Source organism: Micrasema longulum, unplaced genomic scaffold (assembly GCF_059751315.1).
Source record: "Micrasema longulum isolate JH-2025_06_02 unplaced genomic scaffold, ASM5975131v1 h1tg002105l, whole genome shotgun sequence".
Lineage (NCBI taxonomy): Eukaryota > Metazoa > Arthropoda > Insecta > Trichoptera > Brachycentridae > Micrasema > Micrasema longulum.
In genome coordinates this window covers 134,633-151,150 of record NW_028279271.1, presented here as the reverse complement: position 1 = coordinate 151,150, position 16,518 = coordinate 134,633, and the positions used below count along the sequence as shown (strand labels likewise).

General features: G+C 32.4%; 2 protein-coding genes across 3 annotated transcripts in view; both read left to right on the top strand.

Annotated features, from left to right (window-relative positions):
* Window positions 1–989: 989 nt before the first annotated feature.
* LOC148273023 (putative neuropeptide precursor protein) lies at window positions 990–5,949 on the top strand. Of its 2 annotated transcripts, none has more exons than XM_088239263.1 (4): window positions 990–1,154; window positions 3,005–3,202; window positions 4,266–4,476; window positions 4,819–5,949. In XM_088239263.1, the coding sequence occupies exons 1-4, from the start codon at window positions 1,055–1,057 to the stop codon at window positions 5,330–5,332; spliced, it is 1,023 nt and encodes a 340-aa protein (XP_088095389.1). In that variant the 5' UTR covers window positions 990–1,054; the 3' UTR covers window positions 5,333–5,949. The 2 variants fall into 2 exon arrangements, with proteins under 2 accessions (XP_088095389.1, XP_088095388.1); XM_088239262.1 differs by having other exon boundaries at window positions 992–1,154; window positions 4,801–5,949.
* Window positions 5,950–7,577: 1,628 nt separating this feature from the next.
* Window positions 7,578–16,518, top strand: part of Tak1 (TGF-beta activated kinase 1) — a 60,061-nt gene continuing 51,120 nt past the window's right edge. Inside the window, exons 1-7 of the mRNA XM_088239264.1 lie at window positions 7,578–7,849; window positions 8,034–8,333; window positions 9,430–9,609; window positions 10,209–10,347; window positions 13,177–13,277; window positions 13,379–13,615; window positions 14,255–14,440. Coding sequence (XP_088095390.1) covers window positions 7,769–7,849; window positions 8,034–8,333; window positions 9,430–9,609; window positions 10,209–10,347; window positions 13,177–13,277; window positions 13,379–13,615; window positions 14,255–14,440 — 1,224 coding nt within the window. The 5' untranslated portion in view covers window positions 7,578–7,768. The remainder of the gene's footprint in view (window positions 7,850–8,033; window positions 8,334–9,429; window positions 9,610–10,208; window positions 10,348–13,176; window positions 13,278–13,378; window positions 13,616–14,254; window positions 14,441–16,518) is intronic.

The following is a 16,518-nucleotide window of genomic DNA, read 5'->3' as shown; positions in this document are numbered from 1 at the left end:
AAAACGCATATAATACGAATGAAAACATAATTTTAGGAATAAATGAAAAGACATTTTGTGGATTTTAAGGTCTCTATATGCAAATTATACATTTTTAGCCGAAAAATATTAATGTTATTCCATAAATTGGTTCCTATAAAATACATCAAATAATAATTTAAAAAATAAAAACGTTTTAAAAAATTAGTAATTTTCTTTTTCTTAACTAACGAAAATTGAGCAACGGATAAAACTTTCGTTCAATTTATTGTTTTTTTAAATATATTTTTTTATTCATAACATAATATACATAAAACGATAAGATAAAAAATGATAATAAGTGTGAATAAATAAATAAATAAATAAATAAAAAAATGGGTAGCCAAAAAACCTGCATTTCACCCAGTGTTTAAAAAAAATTGGGGGTCCCACACTGCACTAAACTGTTATGTTTTAAACGTCTTCACGAATAATTTGTGAAACAGTACATGTTACTGCTACCTACTCTTATAAATAAAATGCCCATCTCTAGTTCAAAGTAGTAAATTTTTATTAAAAACCATTTTTACTCATTTTTCATACATTTTCGTAAAATATTTTTTTATTATTATTAGAAAACATTTCTTACGTCCAATTTCTCGTAGCACTGAACTTCATCATTATTCATTATTTGTTCATTCGTATCTTTCGTGAGTGGAGTAGTATTTCAGAATCCCAAAACATTCTCAGAAATAATATTCTCTACCTGCGGAGAAAACCCATTCATTGGTTTTATTGCGTTTAATTTTAATTCACAAAAATAATATTTTCATGAAAATGTAAGTTCTCTAGTGATTCTTTCCGTCAACAAGTTATCTCAAATGCGCATACTCAGATAATATCGACAGCAAAATTTATATCCGTCCCGTTTCCACGCAGCTTTTCCAGCGTGGGGGTATAGGGGATGAAGATATGTTTGAGAGTTGAAATAGCTTCCTTCTGGTCTGATAAAATAATAACACCGGCCCCGGGTGATCAGCAACCTGTAACACACGGAGCTAGAACGTCACACGCTTCTGACGGCCTCTCGTCCAAGATGAACTTCCCGCAAGTATTTTGGGTAATCTGTTCCGTATTTGTGATGGCACATGGAGCACCGAAGCCTCCCGGGGAGATTGCTGACCACGGGAACAAAGGTAAGACCCATTACCTCCGAATAATTCTAACGTCTGCGGGACACACCTGTTTACAAAGGTCATAGTTGAAATATATACAGTTGGTTATAATATGTAGATATACAATATACGAAAAACCTCTTCATGATTGGTTCGATATTTATAATGTTAATATGCATTCTCATTTTTCTCCACTGACACTAAGAATGGCGACGCGCATAGATGAGTAGCAGTTATAATAAGTATTGGTATTTTTAAACATCTGTTGGATAGTGAATATTGATATGGTTAGGTAACAATAATAGTATTTATTGTAGGAAATATTATTAAAATTTTTCTACCTACATTAAAATATCACGGTGTGCTTTTATAAGCTATTTTCATAAATGCTTAATACATTATTTTCAGAGTATGACATATTGTCATATGTATATTATATACATAGGTTCATATGTATATGCATATGTACATTTTCCATTCTGATTCGACATCCTGGATGTGTAAGCCGCTTACCAACTATTTCTAGATATGAAACCTTTTCCATATTCTAAATGCATATTTTTTTAAGTGCACTCTACGCCCGGCTTGCTGCATACTGCGTAGCAACGCGCCTGAATGTTTTTTTTAGAGTCGGCGTTTTATAAAGGCGCTGCATTTTTTAGCAAAAAGCAAGCACTCAAATAATCAAACAATTAAAGATACACTGCTCTTTTCTCGCATTTTTTATTTATTTATAATTATACAATAATAAAATGTGCAGTGGATGTGTAAACATATTTATTATTTTATTTATTTATTTTATTTTATTCAGAAAACATACAGTCATACAAAATAAGTATTAAAAACAACAATTTTTTAACATAAAAAGACCAATTGAGTTTTCATAAATTAAAAAGATATAAACATTAAATGTGACAAAAAAAATAAAAAATAATAAGAATTTTGAGTGAGAAAAGAATAATTGTTGACATTTGCGTTTTCCATGGAGGTAATAAATTAAAATAAATAAAAATACCGAATGTACACTCCGAGCTATCCACGTACACACATGAACGCACATATAAAATATACACAAACATATACATTACATGCGGCACATATACATAGCATAAACCACTCAAGACGCACATATATATGTAAGTCCAATCCATAACCCATGGTGTGAATCGTTTTGTGCGCTGAAAAAATGATAATTTACAACGACAAAATAGTGCATTCTTTAAAACACCATAGAGGTATGCATTTGAATTTTAGCTTTATATTTTTACTCAAGTTTTTTCTTTGTGAGTCAAATAGAAAAAACCTTGTATTCAAGAGTGAGTCTTGACTCTTGACATAGGTTTCCCTATGATTATGTCATTTATTTAAAAAGTGTATGTTGTAAATAAAAAAATAAATATAAATGAATAAACACCACGCGATGGGCTAGATGGAAGCAAGTAAAAATATTTCATCATCATTCCCTTTCCGCACCTAATAGTGCATAGGGTACTGCATGTACACCAATCGCAGCGTATCTTGATAATTTTTGTTACCCGAAGGTACGATGATCAGTCTTACGCTTCAGGCAGCAGTCCAGGGACTATGAAATATTCTAGTGTAAACACACCCTTTTTAGATAAATATTTCGTAAATACTTAGGGATTTTTATTGATGACGCATGTAGTTCGAGATCACATTACAGTGATTGGAAATCTATTTCACCAGCCTTGAAAATCGATACCTCAATTACTTGTTTTTTTAAATATTGTTTCCAAAGCTATATTATTTCATTGAAAACTGGTGTGATACGAAGTTATACGTAAATAAATAAATGCTTCGGAATCAAAAACATTAGTTAGGTTTTAACTCTAGCATATTTTGCATGTCAGATATTGGAGATATAGAAGAAGGACTCAGAAATCGCATCACAACACAACTGCCAGAGTTGCCTCCCAATATGGCAGGAGATATCGCTGGAGACGTCCCAGAAAACTGGGACCAATCTAAGGACGACGCACAATCTCTTTTCCTCAACAAGAGCGACAAGAATGACCAGGAGCCCTACCCCATGGCGCTGAGTGATGATGGTAAACAAATCACAATTTTTATGATCCCAATAATTACCTAAGATAGCGTCCATATAATATTACCATGTTCTAAAAGACGGGATTAAGAGGATAGGTGTCTGGGAATTTCGATGAATAGGTATTTGCGCATTGTTTTTCTGTCACTCTCTCGCAAATGCCTCCCCGATACTGAGCTAAAACGACAACTCCACGTCGAATTAATTTAGTATAACTGAAATCGACAAAATCGACCCAGCAAAAACGCTATCCCGTTTTCCACATTCCAAAACTGAACGGATTTGGTCGTTATTTTTAGAAAGAGTATCAGAACGTAATTTTCTATGGCGGTACCTTTTCCGTTTTTCAAAATTTATGATATTTGTAAACCTCTGCTCCAGTGCCATAATCCAGGAAGAAAATACGGTAATACGTTTGTATAAAGAAAAGTCAGACAGCGTTTCCTCTTAAGCTTTTTGCGAGGGTCCGATATCTTGCAGGGCACCCGCTGGCATAGTACGGATTTAAACTGTGCAACTCGGTTATAAGCTTAGACTATACCCTGTCTGCGTAATCTATAAGTGTGAAACCACTACCATTAATGATATGAATCATAATGATATTTATATAATGGAGTAAATTAAAAGCTTATTTTCTATCAATTTTCCAACTTTGAATTACTTTATAAAATAAGTTAGTACAGCAAGTGATCGATTAATATTATGTACACTCAAGTTTTAGCTGAAACCAGAAGGTAACCACATAGTACGGAAAAATCACTGCTGGGAGAAAATATTAAAATACTTTTGTATGAAGAAAAGTCATTCTCGTGTCTCTGGGGGAGTTTTTCGATGCGAGATCTTGTTAACGAATAATTTTATTCATTTATTGTATGCAATAGCACCTATACTTTTTGTATGAATGTTCGAGTTCATAATATTTTTAAAATATCAAAATTCCTATAAGTACCTACATTGATAAATTTAATAGGTACTGGATTCAACCCTCGACCGATTTCATCTAGATTTTTTTCAGGATGGAATATATAAACCGCTTTAATTAAACGATAAATCCTATTAATTTTTAGTTTACGACGGGCAGCCGATCCGTGCTGGTGCAGAGCCCCCTAGGGCTGCTCCTGGGATGCTGGAGCATGTGATCATGCGCTCCGAGCTGTACGGAGAGCCCCCCTCGGCCAACCCCGCTCGCCTGGCCCTCCGTCGGAAGAGGGCTAACGCTCACCCCCTCCGCGCTGACCTCGGAACAACTCTCAGTCGTGTGAGCAAAATGGCGCCCAGGTACACAAACCATTTTTATAAAATTATAATTTTTCCTAATTCTATTTTTATGCCAATATGAATTGAAAAATAAAATCGCAATAATTATAACGTTGTACTAATAACTAATGTAAGAGACATCTTCGCGTTGTAATCGATATCGCTGGATTAAAAAGTCTTACCTATTAAAAAAATTAATTAAACCTATCTTTCAAAAACCGTATTTTTTCCATGATTATGTTGATAGATCACTCTTTAAATTATCTCTATTACTGATTTTTAAAAGTGCACAAGCACGCGTCAGCCAGTGGTAAGCCCAGATTACTTTTCATATCATTTTTTCAGGTACTCTACTATCAACAGATTCAAGAGGGAATCCAACATGAGGTCCGAGGATATTTTGGCTCTTCTTTCTCTTTGGGAAGCGCAGCAGAGACGTAATAACGAGGCTGCTTCTATCAACTACTCTCCTGATAGCTATTACGGCGTTCCTGAACAGTTCTACAATGGCCCCGAGGACAGGGAAGATGCTGACGAGAGATGGCTAGATGAACCGGCAATCCCATCTCACTTCTCTCGCCCCCTATATGCCCTGCACCCGCCCAAACAAGGGCGCTACCAATATAGCCACGCGTTCCCCGATATGGCTCAGGCAGAACCACCCTACTTGCAAAACTTGGAAGCTCTGCGAAGGAAGAGGCAATGGGCGGGCTTTGGGAACAGGAATCATCTGGCCAAAAGGTTTATGGTAGCTAAGAAACGCTCGTCGCTTAACTATCGTCCTCACGACGACCTCTACACTCTTAACGAATTACTTCAGAGGTCTTCCGCCAACGGGGATTCTGGTTACCCGATTTCCAGACGGATGATTTTGTAAACTGGTAAATGCGTCATGACGGATATTACTAATACACCACAAATGTGTGTAATTTGTTTAGTAAGAATAATTACAACCATTGTAAATACTTAAAATTTGGTAATTGTATGGATGTCTCAATAGACCTAATTTAAATGTCATATCAAGTTCATCTAAATGTTCTATAAAATAATTATTAGATGTCAATATCGATAATATTTATATTTTTTTCGCGCATATCGATCGAATACATTTTGAAATAGTTACATATTAGGTTTTTCAAAAAAAAATATTTTGTGTAGTTCTTAATTTTAAAAATCTAATATATTTGTCTATTAATGTTTAGAATTTTATTATATGGAAATAGTATTTTATATAATTAAATTTTATAGGAGTGAGAAAGTGTGGTTAATATTTTTAGAGTTTATCGTTTTGTTATGTTCATTCCACAAAGAAGACAAACATTTGGCAGCTATGAATAAAAAAAATGACCTATCTATAGATCTATTTCTAATCTTCAAGAACTTTTTAGCAGCATGGGAAATGTGTTTTTCGATGTGTTTTTCTTTTAAAATTCAAACTAGTATAAAAATCGTACAAATTTTAGTAATTCACCAATAAATCTAATTAAATATTCACAATCACATTGATGTTTTATTTTAGGTAGTCCCTAAAATGTTTTCTTAATTCCTGCAGACACAGGTGCACACGTCATGTAAAAATAGTGGGTACTTTTGGAAGAGATGGGGGTTCTGAAAAACAGATTGAGTAGGTAGGTATCTACCAATGTTCTATTTGTGATTTTATCTGCGAGAGGACAAAATTGAATAATATTCCGTATGCAACATAAATACACCGCAGACCAACGACAATTTTTATTTTATTTATTTAAGCATTTTACCAAAATATGATAATATCTGCCGAATAAAGGTTCAATATATTTACAAACGATTACAATGAGCATATTATAAACAACAAAACCAGAAAGGACTTGATTTATAAAATATTTATTTACGTACAGTTTTCTATTGTTTTGTGATTTTAAAAATATCAACTGAATGCTACAACTGTTTTTTAAACCTACTTACTTTCTGTATTTTTTCTAAAGAGATGCAAATCTAAAACCCACTCACTCGTGTGTTCCGAAACATTAATAATTTTGGTATCTACTATCTACCAGTGGTATCTACCTATTATTTATCGTTTCGTATCGAGATATTATGTAAAAATATTTTCTCCATAGTAGCACATGTCCCAAATTCGACACCCGATTGGATCAGCGTTGCTGTACCTTCTGATAAATAAATCGGTAGATTCGTTATCAGCTAGAACAGTTACACAAAAAGTAATTAAACTCTAGCTCTAAAAACTGTTTTTTTACGAAACAATTTTACTCATCAAAAACAGTTCCAAAACCATGGAGAGCGGTGAGGGGGGGGGGATGGCTGCTGTTACATATATCATAAAAATCGTCATTTGTTCAAGATGTCTAAAAATCGATAAAATTACCATCAAATTCAGGAGATCGGTAGATTCCTCCCAAAATCGGTAGACCTACGGAAAAATAAAGGTTATTATTGTAATTCAGGCAAATATTTTCGTTGGCACCTACCTATTCTAATAAATGAGAGGGTTAAAAGCAAAAACAACACTGTCCATAATCAAACCCCCTCAAATGTGAAAATAAACACTAGTGTAAAGTATAATTTGTGCACTAATTTACTTGATCTTTGATCTTATAGTAATTGTATATTAACTATGATTAGTTCTTATACTTAGTCATGTTAGTTATTCTGGGCTAATGTCTACTAGTGCCTAAGATTGCTACAATAATTATTGGAGAAAGTTAAAAAATAAAGAAAACTAAAAGAAAATTAAAACCTAATTTCATTTTGATAATAATAATTGTTAAACAATGTTGTCTGAGCTTTAATTCTGGTTTTCGTGGATTTAAATTAAAAAATTTAAATTTACATTACCTGACAATAATAAATAATTAGAAAATATATTATGTTGACGGATTCGTAGTTATTACAATTTGTTCGATTCATTTACGCTCAACGGACATTTTCGCATCAGGCGAATATGTTTGAAACATAATAAAAGTTGAAATTATTAACATAATTGTATTATGATTTTTATACAACAATGTTTTTTTTTTATATATATAAATTTACCAACAAAAAGGTAGGTAGCATTGCAGCGCTTCATCCTGTGACCTACTGACGAATAACGCCATCTGTTGTTTTTAGCAATATAGAAACGTATCTGTCAATAGATGTCTCCCGATCGTATACTTCATCTCATCCTAAACAATATTCATAGCCAAGACAATTCGTAGTAACATAACCAAAAAATATCGTGAACTATTGTAATATTTTGTATTTTTTCACTAATTTTAAATATAATAAGCTTTTAATGGAGTCCTAAAATTTTATGTGATGGTGCCCATGACTGATGGCTTCGCAAATACAACATGGAACCATCATGCAACAAAAGTTAGAGGAAATTGCCTATGATGAAATACAGAAAATACAAGTAAGTTATAGCTTATTTACGGCAATAAGCTCTAACATAAACATTTGAAACTTGGGTTTATACTGTGAACTACTATATGCCCTTAAATTAAGTTTATTTCGCCTTCTTTAAGTTAACATTGGTGTTGTCAAAATTATATGGCCCGTCTGCCGTAAATAAGTGTTAATTTATTTTACAACCGCAGGTGGTGGGGAAAGGTGCTTTTGGGGTAGTGTGGAAAGCATTATGGAAAGGCAAGCAAGTGGCTGTGAAACATATAAGTTCAGAGGCCGAACGACAGGCCCTAAGTGTAGAAGCCAGACAACTGTCAAGAGTGTCACATCCAAACATTGTAAAGCTTTATGGAGCTTGTACCAAGGGAGCCCAAGTCTGTCTTGTCATGGAATTTGCAGAGGGTGGCTCCCTTTACAACGTGCTTCATTGCAACCCGAAACCTAGATACAAAGCCGCCCACGCTATGAGTTGGGCTAGACAATGTGCAGAGGTAATAATTCAGATATTTATTTGATTGAGGGTTTATTCAATGAAAAATAAAATTCATTATTTCGTTCAAGAGTCAGGTATTCCATCTAATAAACTCTCGCTATTTGGTTACTTTTTAATTTTTGCGAGAAATTGTTTCCACAATTTAAAATTATTTATGTGTTTTTGTTTATACACCTTGTAGCAATGTGCTTTGTAAGTATGTAAGGCATGAGGTCTAGGTTTGATTTCCAACTGGATTAATGTGAAATATTTATTCAATAAAAAATTACTTACCTAGTACACTTACACAGGTATAGTTTAAAGTTTAATGCCTGTTTATACTTTAGCCGTTTTTGCGTTTTAAAATTAATACAAAATATTTATCTGTAGGTTTATTATATTTTCACAATCGTAAAACAACAACGCATGGGATTTCCTTCAACTTTACATAAAAGCGGTTTAATTTTTTTTTTCACTTTATGTCGTAACCAATAGTGCAAAAGTATAGTCCTTTTATACTTGGGTTAGTTATTATATATTTTTTTTTTTAAACCTGGAATATAAAGCATTTATAAAACCCTTTTAAGATAAAATATAAACGGAAGTCAATATCGTATTTTTCTCACAACCTTTGTTGTTCTACGATCACTACGATATAAAATTACGACCTCTTCAGTGTTATTAGCTCTATTAAAAAAATATGTATCGCTGTTATTGTTTTGTTGCTAATTTTTGACTACTTAATTTTCTAATAAAACTGCATTCATTAAAATTTTTAGAATCTTTTATTTATTGTGACAGTTGTTCTTTATAAAAACATATGATATAATCATTTAACAAATCGTTTTTACAATGCAGACTTTCACAGCCTTTAAGATACTAATAGTAAATTTCAAGGTTGTTCATAAGTAGTATCTTTCCCAATCTATGAACCGTATTGACAAATGATGAATGCAGCAATGCAATTCAAATGTCATCAAGAAGTATAGGTAATTGAAACACAGCCAAAATGCTTGAAGGAATGTTACTTTTGTATATTGTTTTCATTTAAAAATTAACAATATCAGAATAAAGTACTTTAAATTTTACTTTATTGAATATTTACTTTTTTTTAGGGTGTTGCATATTTGCATTCGATGAGTCCAAAACCTTTGATTCACCGAGATTTAAAGCCACCTAATCTTCTGTTGGTAATGGGAGGACTGAGATTAAAGATCTGTGATTTTGGTACAGCAGCTGATAAGGCTACTAACATGACAAACAACCAAGGAAGTGCTGCTTGGATGGCACCCGAGGTAATCTTGCTACCCATGGTTTTAAAATATTTCATTTTATAATAATCGGGGCATCGGTATCGAAGTCCCGTATTTCACAAAGCTCTGAATCAAATTTTCACCTTATTCCTTCAACCTTATTCTTGCACACATATTAAGTGATTATATATTTTTTTAAAAATCCATTATACATTTGTACGTGGACTTTATTTTTACAGCATTTATAAAAAGTGTAATACGCAGAGAAATTAATCACATGTGTTTCATAATTCAAACTCTCTTTAAAAATTACCTCAGATGGGGAAGAATTGTCACAATCCAATAAGAAATGTTAAATTGAAATCTTTGCACATTTTTAACTTATTTATATTCATAATTTAATATGTAATACTGAAAATTTTAAATATTGTATATACGTGCAATCAATAATAATTTTTGAAAGTAGTAAAATCTTCACATTTTTTTCTTAATACGGAAAAAATGTTTATTTAATGATATTGAGTTATGATCGCCGAAACATTATAACCGACAAAAACAATTGTAAATGAAATATAGTACTGTGAATAAATAAGAAATGTAATTATTTGCATTAGTCCTAATTTTAATATTTACTTTTTCAGGTTTTTGAAACTTCATCTTATACTGAAAAATGTGACGTATTTTCGTGGGGTATTATATTATGGGAGGTATTATCAAGACAGAAACCATTTGATGAGATTGGTGGAACTGCATATAGTATTTTGTGGGCAGTTCACAATGGTAAAATCTATCTTTTACATCTTCAATTAATACTCACAGTCAATACATTCATATTTATTTTTAAATGCCTTATTTATTTTAAAATTTCAAGCAAATTAAAGCTAACTATTTATAACTATTTTCACTTAATTTTTCTTTATTACACTGCATAACACATATAACATTCATTTTTAGTTTACATTACCAATATGCATTGACTTTATATAAACACATAGATAATTAAATAAAACATGGCATTGTGGTATTGCGAATTTTGCAACAGCAGTTATGGTTTAAATCCCCACTATGTATACCCCATTTAATTAATTACAGTTTGTTTTAATTTCTTACTTTTATTTATTAAAATAGATACATGTAAATAGAAGAAAAAGATAACCCGCTAGACCGAAAATATCATAAAGTTATACTTATATTACCTTGCTCTTTCATCTCTGTTCCCACATAATGTATATATATATAAAATAATATTTAAGGTTTTATGAGCCCTGTTCATATCTTTAATTTTAAAAAAATCTTGATGATGCAGAAATTACTATGAATATTATCGAAGTTTAGTATGCATGCAGAGTTGTATGTCAGCTTCAGTCTTAATTTTTTTAATAAATGGAAGATGTCTCTGACTGTCATCATTTTTAAAAACGTTTCCTATAAATCTCAATATATAACAGAATCACAATCTTTGTTATTCATTAACACATTATTTTCTTGAATTGAAATATTTAAAACCAAAACAGTATCTTATTCATTACAATAATTTGTTTTTTTTTTTTTTTAATTGCTTGCGCTAATATATCGCCGTGTGCTGGCAATATCTACTATGTGAACTTTCTTTTTTAAAAGTATTTTTTATTGAGATTATGCAATTTTGTTTCAACAAAATGTACTCAAATATTTTTTCAAAATGAAAATACATAATTTTCTTTTTTGTTATCAATAAAAAAAAACATTTAAAACAAAATCAAAAAAGTATCATGTGTACAACTTTTTTCCACCGTTTTCTTTCAGAAATTCGAGGCCTTATTGTAAAAAGCTGATTATACATTTATGATTTAAAGTATTGTCTATCGCTGACCACTATTTTCTCCCGTCTTTCGGGCAACGTACAAATCCCGCGTTGAAAAAACTAGTCATCTTTTGAAGAGATCCAATTTTTTTACTTTGCTGGTCAGCCAGGCCATGCGTCATTGATCGAAACAAGTGATGGTCAGAGGGAGCAACGTCTCGTGAATACAGTAGTAGGACTTCCCATTTCAATGTTTCCAAGTATATCTTGACCACTTTTGCAACATGGGATCGAGCATTGTCATGGTGCAAAATAACTTTATTTTGTCTCTCCTTGTATTGCAACCATTTGTCTTTCAATGCTCGGCTCAAACGTATTAATTGCATTTGAAAACAATCGCCTGTGATTGTTGCACTCGGTTTTAACAGCCCATAATACACTACGCTGAGCTGGTCCCACCAAATACAGAGCATGACCTTAGAGCCGTGAATATTTAGTTTAGTCGTCGACATGGAAGCATGGTTATCATAATGGACCCATTTTTCATCCCCAGTCACAATGCTATGCAGAAATATCTTCTGTCTTTGCCTTTCAAGCAACTGTTCACAAGCAAACAAACTCCGTTCAAAATCTCTCGGTTTCAACGCATACAGCACCCAATTTTCTTGCTAAATTATTCCCATGGTTTTGAGGCGTTTTGAAATTGCTTGTTGAGTCACTCCCAATGATTCTTGACTTTGACACAAACCTTCATCAAGTAATGCCTCCAATTCTGCATTTTCGAAAAAATTTTTTTGGCCACTATAGCTGTCTTCGACGTGAAAATCACCATTCTTGAGGCGTTTAAACCACTCACGACACGTTCTTTCACTTATATCAGCCTCACCATAAGTATTTGAGATCATTTGGTGAGCCTCAGCCACAGATTTCTTCATATTGAAGCAGGAAAAATAAAACCTCCCGCAAATGACGAGAATTTGGCTCAAAAACTGTCATTTTCAATTAAGAATAACTTTATGATGCAGATACAATTTGACAAATGTTTCTTTAAGGTTATATTTACAAATGACCAAGTTTATAGCATGATCTATTTATTTCGACCACTACTTATCGTTAAAGCCATCTATAGGAAAATGGTGGAAGCAAAGTTTAACAATTTTTTTTATGTAAATTAACAGATATTGCCGACGCAACGACAATATATAATATCATAGTAAAAAAAAAGAACTTTGTGAATATCCATTCTTAATCTTTGTTTTTTTACAATTCATAGTTCTTCTGCGGAACTATTTCCATCTACCATAAACGATTCTACTTTAACCTTAAGAGCCTAAACCTTTTCAACTTGCTTTTGAAGAAATATTTTATGAATCATCTTTTAGTACCTCTTCTTTCCTTCCCATTTGAGGTATAAAGCGGTTTTTATTGTGTATAAATGTGTATATTTACTGTAGTCAAGAAATTCCATTTGATCTGCATGATTATTGTTTTTATTTGTTTATTGCTTACATCACACTTTTTTATAAATTTTTTGGTTGGTTAAAAGAACATTCCACATAGCAATAAGGCCCCCAATGTACATATATTATAATAAAAGTATGTGCCGACTTTTTATTGCCTATTTTCAAATACTACAAATTTCTCATTAAATCTCAAAACGTCTACAGTAAATGTTATAATGTTTCTATTATATTCTTATTATTCTTATTCTTAATTTTAAAATATATAGTATGTACCCACTACTTCTAATGCATTATATTGTTGAATGTGTATATCTATAGTTTTTTTATTACGATAATATTTTTAACATACTCTTTGGATTTTAGGAATTCGACCACCACTCATTGAAAACTGCCCTAAACCAATTGAAAATCTCATGACTCAATGCTGGAAAAAGGTTCCCGCAGAACGACCCAGTATGCATGAGGTAATACAGTTTTCTTACTGTAGCAATTTCTCAGTGTAAGATTTCCGACCACTGCAGTTTTTTTCCACTATATAAAATACAACATAATTGTTAAATTTCAGGTAGTGGAGAGTATGAACATACTGTGTGAATTCTTCCCCGGTGCTGATACACCTATCGACTATCAAGGGAGCTATTCTGAAGAATTGATGAGTGACGAAAGAGAGGGGGAGGACACATTAGATTACCAACGTAGTTTAACGCGTTCTGATAACCGGTCTCTCGATGAAACCATTTCCACTCAGCAGTCCAACGATTCACACCCACTATCAACACAAGCTGTCCTAAGAAGAAACCATGTACGTTCACCGATTAGACCTCATAGTTTTGTGGAATCTCAAATTAGTAGATTGCAAAGTGGATCCACTTCCTCCACTCCAAGACCCTTAAGTATAGCCTTTATGCCGCACACTAAAACTCCCATCGCGTCCTCCGGAGCTAGTCGTATAGGGCAAGTGCAAATTCCTGAACATTTCAAGAGAAATCCTCAGTCGCAAATGTCAAGTCCTGCAGAAAATACTGTTTCTAGTCAAAAAGTTTCTAATAAAAATCCTTATCGTTTACTTAATAGTCCCCACAGAAAAGTGCCTTTTGCTCCCACCGATAACCCGTCGCAGAGCACCAAGCAATCGTCATCGACGAATGCTGCGCCTAGTTTCACACCCTATAATAAATTACATCTAAACCAAAACCTAACTGGTACCAACACTCCGCATAGTGGTACGCAACAAGAAACTAGATTTGTAAATAAAAGCCCCGTGTACTTCAGCGAAAGCAGTTCTCCCAGAAGATCACCTATGTTAAACTACAATGTGGGTAATATGAACCCCAGACACGCGGACATTGAAGCCTTCTGGAACCAAGAACACGAGAACAACAGTAGATCGCCCATGAGAAATACTTTATCTCCTAATCCAAATGCTTACTTCTATCCTCAGAGTCAAGACAACTGGAGTAATAGCCCGGGAGACCCGAGTAACGAGGGATATTGGAACAATGTAGCGTCATCCAATGAAGGTGGCGTATACAATCACCAGTTTGTGAATGGCAACATGTTTCAAGGCGGATTATTAGCCGCTCCAGAGTGTAGATTGCAAGCACCTTTACAGATTGCTGTGGACCCAGTTAGTATTCTTACGTTGATGCCTTTCTACCTCTTGATGAGTTTTACACACCACACCTATACATATCTCATTACTACAATCATTCTACATTGACTCAGATAAATATTTTCAGTTTTGTTTAACGCTTTAATAACACCAGGCCCAAGAGATCAATGGAAAGGTAAGAGATTTACCAATAATATTGTTTGTAGAGTCAAATTAAAATTTCTGTCAATAAATTTCAGTATTGATAGAAATTGTTTTTTTCAATTCGTAGTACCGATCATGTTACTGACAAAATATGTACCTATATATTTATCTGGAAAATTCGAGTTGACTTTACCACCAGCCATTGGTAAATTTCTTCCCATCCCATCGTTATCAGTGGCTAGATATGCTACGTATTTGTTTTTTATAATGCTTTATTCAAAAGGTCACAAATGCGCATTAATATTTGTTTAAGATAGTTAAAATGAATTTATATTGTGGTTGCCGTATAATTTTAATAAATTACTGACTTCGTAAAACTTTATAACGATTGTTTATCAATAAACTATGTATTATAAAGTAACCTTTTAATTAATAATTATAAGAGTGTCTTTCAATTCATTGATTTGATATGATGATCTAATAAGTACAATAAATGTTCAACTAACGCATTACCAATTAATTTGCATGAATTTTTAATTGTGGGCTTAAAATTCTTGATGTGATAAATATAACATTTACTGAATTAAACACTGCTTGTTTATTATCCAACTGGCGATATTAGTATCTTTAATAATCTGAAATAAAGAGTACTCACTGTTACCTATGCCAATTATTCGATGTCATTGAAAATGAGTCAACGGATAAAATAGTGCCATGTGATCGATATCATTATTATATTGGCTCAAGTGACTGACCACTATTATGTACTACAAGTAGCCAAAGTGTTTTGATCCAATTTGGCTTAATTTAAATCTTTTGTTACATAAATATTTTATTATTATATTTACGCAGTTGTAGAAGCCTATTGGCTAATCTCCACTGAGTCATTGCAAAGAACATGCAATAAATTCAAGAACAACAAGAACTCACTTAATCCCTTAAACCAGCATTTTAAAAGTGCGATAACCCCCAGTTTTATTGAGCATTATTTTATATTTAAATGCTCAAAAGAGCGGCAAAAGCCACAACATTTTTGATGCAATGTTTTTCATTTGATTAATTTTTCCAATTTGGAATGCTTGATCAAATGTACATGGTTGAATAAAGTGCATATTCTAGGAGGGACAGGGACCCTTCTATAAATATTAACATGAATAATTTTTTTAATGTTTTTTATAAATCAATTTTTTAGGCAACAGGTAAAAAAATATTGCACAAATAGAAGTAGTAATGAAATTAGTGTAAGTTGTTTATACAAATTGTATTAAAAACAAATTGATCTGAACATTTTCTTTTTGTACAGTTCGGGGACTAAAAATTGAATAGTTATTTTACCAATTACAATATATTTTTTTTAAGAATGTTTACACAATAATATTAAAATTAAAGTCTTGCTGAATTTTAACCTACAATTTGTAAGCAGGTTCCTATATGTTTTTTCCAATCAAAAGGAATGTATTTTTACAGTGTTAGAACTAAAATAATTATATGCAGTTTCTCATATACTTATTTTTTAAAAAAATTTCCTTGTACTTCTTTTTAGTTATCAATTCCTTGGAATAAAAATAATATTTCGTGCTTTATTTAAATGTGAAATCGATCATGAAAGGACCGTAAAGTCCGTACCTATTGATATTTTACATAGTACATACATGCTTACAATTAGTTGAGTCGTATGTAAACAGATTTCTTAAAAGATCATTTTTAAATGTGTGATCTATTGACAATGTTGCATGAACAGTATTTGCACGCTCATAGTAGACATAATTTATGATCATGCAGACATTATGTTTGAGTCCGCAATAACAAATTTGAACAGACTGCTCTGATGCTAACTGAATGCCCGATAATTAGATCGTGTAAATACTAATTTACGGCTCTCTAAACTACATTCCCTAAACACTTTACAAATAACACAACACTAAATTTGAATGTGCCCATTTTGATAC

Excerpts from the sequence above, each read along its gene's own strand:
- LOC148273023 (XM_088239262.1), top strand. The coding sequence starts at position 1,055 with ATGAACTTCCCGCAAGTATTTTGGGTAATCTGTTCCGTATTTGTGATG. Across the intron at positions 1,155-3,004 it reads TGCTGACCACGGGAACAAAG|ATATTGGAGATATAGAAGAA; the intron begins GTAAGACCCATT and ends TTTGCATGTCAG. Across the intron at positions 3,203-4,265 it reads CATGGCGCTGAGTGATGATG|TTTACGACGGGCAGCCGATC; the intron begins GTAAACAAATCA and ends ATTAATTTTTAG.